The sequence below is a fragment of the Chanodichthys erythropterus genome, chromosome 5 (genome assembly GCF_024489055.1).
Source record: "Chanodichthys erythropterus isolate Z2021 chromosome 5, ASM2448905v1, whole genome shotgun sequence".
NCBI lineage: Eukaryota > Metazoa > Chordata > Actinopteri > Cypriniformes > Xenocyprididae > Chanodichthys > Chanodichthys erythropterus.
The window spans coordinates 2,032,501-2,045,714 of record NC_090225.1 but is presented as its reverse complement, the minus strand read 5'-3'; the positions used below and the strand labels follow the sequence as shown (position 1 = coordinate 2,045,714).

The 13,214-nt window shown below is 31.9% G+C and overlaps 1 protein-coding gene across 4 annotated transcripts in view; it reads right to left on the bottom strand.

Moving 5' to 3' along the window:
* The window catches only part of LOC137020306 (spectrin beta chain, non-erythrocytic 1), a 74,549-nt gene that overhangs the window by 58,557 nt on the left and 2,778 nt on the right, over window positions 1-13,214 (bottom strand). For 3 of the 4 annotated variants that reach the window (XM_067385624.1, XM_067385626.1, XM_067385627.1), the window contains exons 2-3: window positions 11,056-11,124; window positions 928-1,080 (exon numbers count right to left, since the gene is read on the bottom strand). In XM_067385624.1, the coding sequence (XP_067241725.1) occupies window positions 928-1,080; window positions 11,056-11,124 (222 nt within the window). The remainder of the gene's footprint in view (window positions 1-927; window positions 1,081-11,055; window positions 11,125-13,214) is intronic. The other variant, XM_067385625.1, reaches the window with a different exon arrangement.

Genomic DNA, 13,214 nt, shown 5'->3' with positions numbered 1-13,214 from the left:
TATTTATATTTTATAAAATTATGTATATATATATATATATATATATATATATATATATATATATATATATATATATATATATATATATATATATATAATTAAAATATATTATAAAATATAAATTATAAAAAATATATAAAAATATATAATAAATTAGATTTTTATGTATTATTATAAAATATATAAAAAATTATAAAAAAGATACAATTATATATATATATATATATATATATATATATATATATATATATTTTTTTTTTTTTTTGAATTTTTAATCTACATATATATATTAAATATATACATATAATAATTGTACAAAATATATATGAAATATATATTTTAATATATATATATATATTTTTTTAATAATAATAATAATAATTATATAATTTTACAAAAAGTATGGATGTTATTTAAAATGTATTTATATTTATTAAAAATATAATTTATATACATACCATTACAAATTGTATTATTCCTGTTGAATTGTCAGCATCACTACTCCATATTTGTCACATGATCTTCAGAAATCATTTTGATATGCTGATTTCTGTTGATATTTATATCTATATTATGCTTGCATAACTTGCACTGCTTAATTAAATACTAATTTAGGTTGATTTGAATTAAATAATTATTGTTGTTGTTAAAATAAATTGTTATATATTGTTACAATGAAAAAAAAAATGTACTGGTCTTCATTTTCTTTATGCAAAAATACAATATGTTTTCCAATCGAGTTTGGTGTGAAATGTGACCTTTTCACCGTAAACAGCATTCTTGTAGCTTAAAATGTGTTAGCAGCTCCGAAAACATGGGTTTGATTCCCAGAAATGCATACAAAATTGCCTTGAGTGCAAATAAAAATCATCTGTCAAGTACATAAAATGCAAATGAATAACACTAGTGAAAAGTCAGTGATCATACCTGAGTGATCTCCTTGTTAAACAGGGCGTTTTGTTGGGTAAAACTGTGGTCATTCTGCGCCGATGACACTTTTGAAGCCAAACACATGTCCTTGTGCTCACAGGATGGACTGTCCACCGCGTCTTTCCTCGTTTGGGTTTTGAGTATATGAGTCTGTGTGGGAAAAAAATGAAAATGTCACTTATTCATGGGGAAAAGTGGTCATATATATGAGTTAATCATCTGAACACTCTGTGCTGATGGGCCTGAGAGCTTGTGTGACGTCATGGTGAGTTTATATTGAGAGGAAGACGCTTACACAATGGAAGGGCTGTGAAACAAGTCCGGGCAAGAAACAAGGTCATTTCAGATCACTGGGACGCAAAACCACAAAGTCAATTCCCACAGTGATGATGTCACTGATGACTACGAGTGAGGAAGAGCATTCATGTTTAAATATGTGGCAAATTATCCACAAGAACACACAGAAAAGAATGAGAAAATTAAACTAATATGCCTTTAAAATGTCTGTTCAGTCAGTATATCATATGTCACAACTGGAAAAATACATTTATATATAAAATACATCAAAAATTTAAACTATAAACCAACAAAACCATAGAGTCTCAGTGATGTCATTCCACACCAGGGTTGATTATGAAGTGTTTGTTCAGATCACTAACACATGTGCAGCAGTAATAGTGACGCTACTGGCGATTTGCTTTAGGATATTGATCATCCAATCAAATGGTGTCTAATTAGGGTCTCTTGACGGATTGGAGCTGTAAACGTTTGCTGTGAATCGGCATGTTAACAACACAGAAAGCATTGCAAACACGTGTCAGACTGTCTTTTATAACCAAAAGCCACCGTCAGCACAACCGCTGATGATAATGGTGCTGAGGACACATTTAAAGTGCAATTTCACAAAGCGAATAAAATCAGGAAACATCTGTGCCGATGTTGGGAAAGGGCGGCCCATTAATTTATCATATCATCACAATCAGAAATAAAAGATAAGGTCACGTGTTTGTTTCCTAAAAACTTTATACTGCAAAAAAATCATCTTCATCAGTATCTTTGGCTTGTTTTTCATTATTAAATATCTTTTATACAAGATTCATTTACTTCAGATGTTAATTGAACCACGCAACAATTATAATTGTAATATTATTAATTATTAAATAAATATATTAGTTAAAAAGTATTTTTTTTATCTTTCAAAATAAATATTTATATATATTTTAAACCTATAAAAGTATAATACATTGCATTATATTTATATTAAATGTAAATATTACAGTATATTTTTATATTATATTTATGTCAAGTAATTCTATATATATATATATATATATATATATATATATATATATATATATATATATATATATGTGTGTGTGTGTGTGTGTGTGTGTGTGTGTGTGTGTGTGTGTGTGTGTGTGTGTGTGTGTTATTACGTTCTAATCTTGTTTTAAGCAATGTATTTTTTAATAAATGCTTTAAAAATGGTCATAAATTCAATAATCAATTTTTATAAGCAAATAAAAAGTGAGTGTTATGCCAATATTTTTGCCAATATGCCAATATTTTCAGAAAAATACACATAAACATACACATATCTATCCGAAGCAGTTTTGCTAATCAAGTTTTATGGATGTTTAGATATTTTATATTATATTTTCATATATTATTTTTTAACCATATGTAAATTCTTATAATTACTATTATAAATATATTTATATATATTATATTATTTTATATTATTAAATGGTTTATTCTTGTTTTAAGCAATATTTTAAATGTGTTTTTTTAAAACATGGTCATAAATCCATATTTTTCTTAATATTTTAATAAAAATACACAAATATACATGTACCAACTCTGAATATCTGAAGCAATTTTGCTATTCAAGTTGTTTTATGGATGTTTAGATATTTTTATGTTATATTTTTGATATATTTTTAACCATATGTAAAGTAATTCTTATAATAACTATGATATATTTATATATATATATATAATTATTATTATTAATTTGTTTATTGTTATTTTAAGCAATATTTTTAAATGTTTTTTAAAAACTGTCATAAATCCATATTTTTCTTAATATTGTAAGAAAAATACACATAAACATACACATAACAACTGTGAATATTTGAAGCAATTTTGCTATTCAAGTTGTTTTTATGGATGTTTAGAAATTTTTATATTATATTTTTTTATATATTATTTTTTAACCATATGTAAAGTAATTCTTATAATAATTATTATAAATAAATATATATATTTTAAATCATATTGGAATAAAAATTGTATTATATTATTAAATTGTTTATACTTGTTTTAAGCAATATTTTTAATGTTTTTTTTTAAATGGTTGTAAATAAGCAAAATTTGTTCATTTTAAGCAAATGCGAAAGTTATACACTCCAAATATACAATAAAAAACATGCCAATGTTGTTATAAAAGTACACTTAATTAAACATAGATGAAACACGTCAGAATATCTTAAGCAATGTTGTTTCTCAAGTTGTTTTATGGACGTTCTACTGCAAAACAAGACAAAAGCACTGATAAAGAAAATGATTTCTGCAGTGTAAATCTAAACTGTGTCCATCACTCGGCGTGTCCCGTCTATGTCCAGTGATTCCGAGTGTCATCCCATCCTGTATGACCTCATGTTTTCCACATGGCGGCAGTGAGGAAAGATTCCCGATGCGCTCAGCCTGGTCACACACGGCCCAGAGGCGCTCAGACTGCGACCAGTTTGTTTTGAGTGCCGGTTTCCCTTAATGCTGCAAGTAAACATTTATTCCACAGGCATCATGCCTCTCAAACAACAGCGTCGAGCGCAGGTGGCCCCGACCGCAGCCGCCGTCTCATCAAAGGGCGGTCCGCGTTTTAAGGGCCTCGACTCACATTAACCCAAAACGGCTGTAAAAGTTTCACCGCTGCTTTTTCCTCTGCAAAACCCAACTGAACACTTAAAATAATAAGTCGTTTAGGCTTGGCCCGCTGCGCCACTGACATCACTTCCTAAATTCCAAGAGCCCATTATCTTATATACATCTGGCTACGGCTGAACACAAACCACTCTAGAGGGAATTCACGGACAAAACGTAATTTTGCTGCATGAGGTTTGGGGTCAGGCGTGTGTGAGAGACATTTTAGAACGGAAGAGGAACAAGAAATACAAGATCTGCAAACCGATACAGCAATAAGGAGACGATATAGTTACAATACCATTGGCTTATGGTTTAAAAGTCCGTATACTGAACAAATTATTCATTTTCTCTATTTTCAACATAAATGTTTGAGCTCAGTGAAGATAATCGCTTCTTTAAGAGCCACAAGTCTTGCGATTGGAAACAGAAATAGCAGCAAAAAAGGGTTATTATAGTTAACTAAAACTAATTGAAGTACAATAAATATTAACTGAAAATAAAATATAACTTTTATACTTTTATTTCAGCTACTTGCCGAAGCAACATTTATCATTTTATTTTCATTTAGTTGTTTAAAATAAACAACAAATCAAAATGACAAAAACACACAACAAAATGACAAAAAAAATAATAATAATAATAATAAAAAAATAGTATCTCACTGATAACAAAATAAAACTGGTGTCAATGATGCAATCAAATTTAAACTTTATTATATTTGTGTCAAAGACTATAGACCTTATGTAGCCCCGCCCCTTTTCAGCGTTGCGCTCGTTGTCTTTTGACTTCCGGTTTGTATTTACACAGCGATATTACATTTATGAATGAACTGCTCCTTTTAAAATCTTCCCGATCTACTGACATTTGTTAAGACATCTGCTTTGAACATAACAATGCTCGTGATAACTTTCATTAAGTGGATTTCATTAAGTAAATCCACTTAACCAACTAATTATTCTTTGACAGCGATGCCATAGAAATATACAGAGCTACCGCAAAACGGAAGCTCAAAGACAATTTTATAAAGATGGCGGCGCGCTTGTTTCTCTGGTAAATAAGGTCTAGAGTGCCCCAGGGATGACGCGTTTTTGTAGGGCAACCCGGAAGTTAGCGGCGCACGGGTTCCCTCGATCGAAAGCCTATGCGTTTTTCCCATAGACTTTTGGAAAATCACAGAAAATACGCTCTGTGTTTAACAAAGGGTTATGACACTTACACGTTTTGTCTATCAAGATAATCTTTACAAGTTAACACAACATTTATACATTTTGAAGCCTAAATAAAGTCGTCAGATATAAAAGGCTAACAGTAGGCTATAAACGAACTACAGCACAACATGGTCGTGGATCAACGTCGTCACCACCAAACTTCCTCAAACTTTATTTAGAAAACAACGTTATTTAAAAACATGCTCGCTGATTATGATCTGTGCTGTTATGAATACTTTTCCACTTTTTCATGAGAAATGCTGTCCAAATGTCCCGTTTTTAATGATGACGTCTAAAGTCCCCGCCAAATGAAAGTCTCTTTTAGCAATTTGTTAGCAACCGCCGATTTTAAGACACAGTAAAAGTTTAAAAAATCACAAGTGGGTTATAACTGGTGTGCTTTATGTCATAGATCAAAACGTTAAAGTATTTAGAGGCTTTGTTAACCACAGACCTTATTTCAAGCGATTTAGCAAAAACCCATTCAAAAAACCCATAGACCGGAACTCCTAAAATGCTAACTCACTTCCGGGTTTTGCCTACAAAAACGCCTCACCCCTGGGGCACTCTATAGAATAACACAAGACGCATCACTCATATTGTTTTGAATAGGAGAAAGTGCAACGCGCAACATGGCGGAATAATTCCCCCCTTCTAAATAAGATCCAATCGCTTAATCGATTGGTAAAGTCATCGCGGCCGTTAGAAGCTCCCGTTACTATAGAAACAGTCAGACGCACGCTTCCTATCCACTTGTTAAGTCGAAGAACGCCGTTTCCGGGTCCAAACCTCGACTCGTTTCACTTGAGAATGCCATCGATTAAACATCAATCATTTAAAAAAGTTAAACATTTTAAATACTTACAGTCTACCCAACAGTCTCCGTGCTCACAGCGTCACAGATATTAATATTTTAATGATTAATAAAAGATGAGTCATTGTCTGGCCATCAGGAATTTTGATATGGAGATAAAGGTTGTAATTATATATTTTTTACACCACATGGTGTATGTATATTAGAACCATTTGTTGTTTTCTTGTGGTATGAGATAGAGCGTTAGGACCCGGAAGCGCTGCCGCGTGACGTCAGACTTAACAACCGGATAGAGGGTATGCATCGACGACATTTTTATTCCTAACAGGCATATTGCTAATAATATACGCCTAGTTTTAGATTTATTAGACTATGATGATCTGATTAGCGATGAAAGTTTTATTCTTTTTTTAGATTTTTATAAAGCCTTCGATTCCCTTGAACATGATTTTATTTTACAATCCCTGTGTAAATTTGGTTTTGGTGATTTCTTTTGCAAAGTTGTCCGAACTTTATACAAAAATGGCAACTGCTCAATTAATCTTAAATCTGGCACTTCTCCAAGATTTAATGTGTTTAGAGGGGTTCGCCAGGGTTGTCCGGTATCGCCTTACTTGTTCTTACTAGCTGCTCAGCTCCTTACTTCTTCTCTGTTGAGTAGTCAACTAAAAGGTATTAATATAGCTGATAAACAGATTCTTATAACTCAATTAGCCGACGATACTACACTCTTTTTAAAAAATGACTCACAGATCCCTATCGCTCTTGATCTAATTAAACTATTTTCTAAAGCTTCCGGTTTATTTCTGAATTTAAATAAATGTGAACTCCTTCCCTTAAAGTCTTGTTCTGCTTCTTTCCTGCATAGTATTCCGGTTAAAACCGAAGTGTGTTATTTGGGTGTGATTGTTTGTAAAGATGGTAAAATGAGAGGAAAAATTAAACTTTGATCCAGTAATTACTAAAGCTAATAAAAAATTTAACTCCTGGCTCCAAAGGGACTTATCTTTACGGGGAAGGGCTCTCCTTGCTAAAGCCGAAGGTGTTTCTCGATTGACCTACCCTGCTCTTTCCTTGTATGTAGATAAGTCAATTTGTGTGAAGGTTGATAGAATGCTCTTTGACTTTTTATGGAAACACAAGAGACATTACTTAAAAAAATCTGTTGTCATAAATAGCTTTGATAAGGAGGTCTTAACTTTCTTGACTTCGCTTCTTTAAATAATACGTTTAAGATCAATTGGTTGAGGCAATTTCTAACTGATTCTGATTCCATATGGAACACTATTCCTAACTATATCTTTTCTAAAGTCGGTGGTCTTCCCTTTCTCTTAGTATGTAACTACAATATTTCTAAATTGCCCATCAAATTATCAAATTTCCATAAGCAGATGCTTTTGGCTTGGCATTTAATTTACAAACATAATTTTAGTCCCCACAGGTATTTTATTTGGAATAACCATGATATCCGATATAAAAATAAAACACTTTTTTTCCCAGATTGGTTTGCTAACAATATTCTTTTGGTTTCTCAACTTTTAAATTCAAATGGTCTTTTGTTTTCTTATTCTGAATTTTTAGCTAAATATTGTATTCCTGTCACCCCACGAGACTTTGCCATAGTGATGGATGCTATCCCTAGTGGAGCTATTGCTCTTATAAAAAACTCAGGAGACTCTTCACCTCTTTTTACCTCTTGGACTCATCCTTTTGAGACAACAATAGGGAAGGTTTGTTTTTTGTCCAGTCCTTCTCTCAGAAATAGAAGGATTAGACAACTCTTTCAGAATGATATCATCACTGTCCCTTCTGTAATATCTTATTGGAGTAATTGTTTTAATAATATTCCTTGGAAGAAAGTGTGGTCTTTACCCAACAAATATTTAATCACTAATAAGGTTAAAGAGGTTTCATTTAAGTTGTTATACCGTTTCTACCCTGTCAATCTTTATATCCAAAAAATGTTTCCTGAGAAGGATTCTCTATGCTCTTTTTGTGGGGCGGAAGATGAGTCTATCCCTCACCTTTTCTGGGAGTGTGTTCATGTAGCTATTTTTTGGAAGAAATTTTGTTTATTTATACATGCTTCTTTTTTTGAAAATTTTTCTTTGACATTTAAGGATGTATTATTTGGATTATATAACTCCGATAAAAATCTAAAAGACAAATACTTTCTTGTAAATCTATTTATTTTTCTTGCCAAGTTTTTTATACATAAGTGTAAATTTTTGTCTCTTAAACCTCTTTTTATTATTTTTTGTCAAGATTTGAAATGTTATTTGGGCACTATTTCCTCTTCCAGCAATGTCAAAGCCCTAAAGTCCAATTCGTTGTGCACAAAGTATAATATTTATGCCTTTTTATGATGTTCAAAGAAGAAGGAAAGGGAAAGGAAAAAAGGAAAAGGGAAAAAAAAAAAAAAAAAGGAAAAAAAAAAAAAAAAGGACCCTTCTCTTCTTTTTTCAGTATAATTTAAGTTATATTACCTCTGGCTCATAGGGTTTATTTTATTTTTTATTTTTTTTTTAATTTATTTATTTATTTATTTTTTTTTTTTGTTTGTTTGTTTGTTTTCTCCATTGTTCATATATTTATTTATTTTCTCGTTTGTTTCCTTACTGTTTTTGTATTTGCCTATATTTCTATTGTTGTTACATTTTTTGATCTGTAATTTTTGTCCTTATATAAAAATAAAAAAAAAAAAAAAAAAAAAAAAAAAAAAAATGCATCGACGACACTTTCCCGCCGAAAGCGTGCTCCCTCAGATGAACTGAGTGGCATAAGAACCTGCAGTGTGACTGGATTAAATAGGGGAAACTGCGAAAACGGAGTAAAACAAACGATAACACTAAAGGTTATTAAAAGGTTGGACTCGAAAGTGTTCCTTACAACTTGTCAAATAAACCTAACCCATGGATATTGACATGCAGCCAGGAGACGTGTTTCCTGACATTTATATGTGCCTGATTTCGACACCGGGGAAATACATAAAGCAAATCTGCCTGCGAATATTTGATATAACTACAATATAGGTAAGTTTTAATCCGCGTAATCACTTATTATATATCTCTTCATATTGTCCAGCCCTAACACAAATATAGTTTTATAGTACAGTTTTTGTCAGTGTTGTTTATTTAAAAACACCCAATTATGCAGAATATAAGATGGAAAATATTTAATTGACACAATATATAACAATACAATATATATAGTATGATTTTACCTCAAAATCCAAATATTTGACACAAAATGATAACTGCAAATCCATGTTTCTCTGCCTGGAGTCCAGCTGTTTCTGTGAATTGCAGCGATCCATTTGCTTCTTTTTTTCTGTAGCTTTCGGCAGTCTTTAAATATATACCCAGGGTTTGTGTCAAAGCTCCAAAACATTGTTTTGGATGTGTTTGTGTGTTTTTCGCGGCATTCACGCTGAAAACCAATGCTGCCGCTCAGTCTTTTGCCACTTAGTAGGCGTGACCGCAGCCTTAACGGTCGACGGTGTCGACTGCACATGCGCATTAGCTTGATCCAGCATGAAAAGTACCGTTTTTTTGTCATGATTCGAGCGTTTAGAATTTATGAGACAATGGACTATATGCACGGAGCGTTCTTTAGAACTTCCGCATTAATATAAGCCAGCTCGAAAACTTCCGGTGAGTCATTTGCTGGTGTGTTGAGCATCAGTAGTGTAATACTTAGTTTATAATCAGAATATAGTCACTTAAATAGTGTGGCATAGCATTAATTTAGTTATTCAAACGTAAGACAGCATAAAAAAAAATAAAAATAAAGACGTACCTCAATGTTCCTCCTCGGCTAAATTCAATTCGACCATTAGTTTTCACACATTTATGTGGAAAAAAAACTTCAAAAATTAAATATTTATTGTGCACTTTAGTTAGATTAATTCAATAAAATGTGTGTTTTCACAAGTGTGCTGAAATCATTGATCTTGCGCTGCACTGACTGACAGCTGCTGTGATTATAAAGGGAAAGCCCGGTGCTCACTTTCTGTGTAATTCACAATAAAAGTTATTGTTTTTCATAAGATTTTGTAAGTATTTCATACTTCACATTGACAAAATGTATTTTAAACCTAGTTATTTTATAATGTTTAATATTTAGTCAAAAACGAAGTGAAAAACGTTTAGAGGAAATGGCTGATATGTGCGCAAATAAATGCTACTTTTGCCGCCACCTGGTTAAAGTGCTAAATAGTGTCTTTTTTATTTTTAAATAAGTGTTTTCTATCAAATGTTAAATTTCCTACATTTTTAAACGTTCGGTTTTACAATGGGGACAATCTCAGAAGGATGAACAAATAATGTTTGTGGTCATCACATTAAAAATAACATTTGAAGCGCTGGGGAAAAAATGTGTGTGCGTGTCTAATTACAGACACGGCGTTTTTAAACAGTCCCAATAGCTTCGTCTTTATTGCAATCAATAAAACTGGTTTATTGGCAAATTAGGTAAATGTGATAACTGCATTAAAATATAAATACAACATTAAAAAGTCAACCATAGATGGTTTTGTGTCAATGTACAACGACTACAGAATGAACAGCTAACAGTTCACCGGAAGTGCTCGAGCTGGCTTAACGACAACCAGGAAGTAACCCGTGCATATAGTCCATTGTTGTCAGATTTCACTGGTGATTTCAAATATGAATTTTAATCGAAAGCTTGGCAAACAGCTTTGGAGAATTTGATGTTTCGCCATTCAAAGAGATAGAAGCTGCACTTGTATGTCCGTGAGGTGTTTCAAAGATGGCCGCCGAGTGAAATGTATTTAAGGGACTTTGTTCGTGTATCAGAATATTTCCAAAAAACATAAAATGCATTGTTTTCATAATAAAATAAAGTGAAAATTTTAATAATAATAGTTCACTTGTAAAAATTTAAAATATATAATTTTCTTGCTTCAAATCAAAATTTTTGTTGTGATTCTCAGAAGTGGGTGGTTTGGTTTGTTGCTTGAATGAAGATCTCTATGATGAAAATGAATATGAAAAAATTTCCATAGCTTTGGACATAAGAATCTGCTAAATGCATGAATGTAAAATCAAAGGATAACTGAAAAAGAAAAGAACCTGAATGATGAAGACATCGTATCTTGTGCTGTCAGTCACTTCAGATTAGTGTTATTAATCTGGTAAATCATACAGTAAGGTTTACCTGTGGAGAAGAGGAGAGTTTCTCTCGGTCACCACTGCACTGCTTTTCAGCATCTTTACACAGTAACACCTAAACAAAGACACAAACAACGAGCTCTGATGATCCAGAATGATCATATGAGATAGACAATAGTGTAAATTTGGTTTTCATGAGCAAAATTATTTATTTATTTGTAGGTTTAATCACATCCAACAAAAAAAAATTGTAAATGTATAATAAATGCATATAAAAATAAAAATTAGCGTTAATGCATGCGACTGTTTTTCCAGTTTAATCCCCTTAAAAATATTTAACGCAATTAGAGCAGCATCCGTTTTTTTCCGTCATAAAACGTTACATATTATGATCACGCTCTTATTCACACAAATGCTTTTAAACTATTCAAGCACCACAAGATAAAAGAGAACATGCTGTCTGTGAATGTCGTGTCATGTGACACACACAGAAAAATGCACGCCAGTATCGAGTTCTCTTTCACGCTTGAACAAACAATAACACACAGAATTATGCCAAAATTGTTTCTTTGGAGAGTAAGTTAAATTATTCCAATATAAAAATATTTAAAACTCCAATGCTTTTAATCGCGATTAATTACAGAAAAAATGTGTAATTAATTGGTTAATTTTTATTTTTATTTATTTGTCCTGAACAAGACGCTGCAGACGTCACGGTTCGATTCATGCAGTCAGACGACGAATACAGTCCGTCACAGGCGATACACACTCCAATCCAGAAGGGGGTGCGTGGTAATGCAGCACTGTTTGCTAACCGCCACAACAGGAAAAAGTGCAGAAGAAGAACAAGACCTATTCATAGATATGTTTACATGTAATCTCTCAACCAGAGTTTCAACCGCAGAAAGACATCAATAAAACAGCTTGAGAATAATATCTGACGTAGCATTACATTTACCTCAGGCAAGTCATTCAGTGTCCACAGCATGTTAGTTCACTAGAGAAATAAACTCTAGAAGGAGCATTTCACTAAATATTAGGGCTGGGTATTGACACAATTTTCACAATTCAATTCGATTACTATTCACATGCTTTCGATTTGATTCAATTCGATATTGATTATTTTGGATGTAGTATTTCAAATTTTCTAGAGGAAAATTTTCTAGAGGAAAAAATCTCTCAACTAATGCTGTAAACTACACATGGGAGTCAGCTGGTACTACTATAATATTACTGAAAGTTAAATTAACTTATTTATATACAAACACTTAAATTACACTCAATTATGTTTTTATTATAAATAAAGTTTAGAATTACATAATCATATTTCTACTCCAATTTGTGTTTTTTTTTTAAATATAAACATTTAAATCGTGGCTGTCATAACTGATTTATTCAAACATGCATTAAATATTGAAGAACATTAAAAAATTATAATGTAAAACGGTGCATAGCTATATTTATCAGAATGCTGCTTTCTAGAGTTCACTTTTCTAGCTGACTAACAAGTTTATGGTCACTGAATATGTTTTTCTGAGGTAAATGTGACGTCACGTGACATTGAAGCTGTTTTATTGACGTCTTTCCGAGGTTGAAACACTGATTGAGCGATTACACGAGACCTGATACGGATTTCAGTAAGTTGTACTGTATATTTTAACATACCTTCAGATGTTCATGTTTATTTCGCTGTAACTGGTATTAAAGCGGAGGAGAGGATGATCACATGCTTCTCTTTAACTGAGGCGCTAAAGCGATCTGTCACGCCACATTAAACAGCGCCAAAACGGTATTTATTTTTTGAATCTCATAATAAGATGGACGTCATTTGAAGAGACTTTGCTTCATATCAAAAGTAACAAAGCACAAAGATTATTGCGATTTATTGGATGGGAGGCGCTACATATTCTGCTCATTCATCAACTGAAAACGGACTAGACTAATCGATTCTTGGGATTTAAGAATTGATATCGGCTCATAAAAATAAGAATCGATTAAAATCGAAAATTTATATTTTTTTACCCATCCCTACTAAATATATGCACTATATTAGCTTATATATTCATTATATTTACTTTACCTGTTAGTAATGTCTTAATTATTTAATATATATTTAAATTAATTTGTCATGAAAACAAGTTGTGACAGTAACTGTGTAAATGATTATATTTCAAAAATTCTAACCATACCGAACCGTGACTTCAA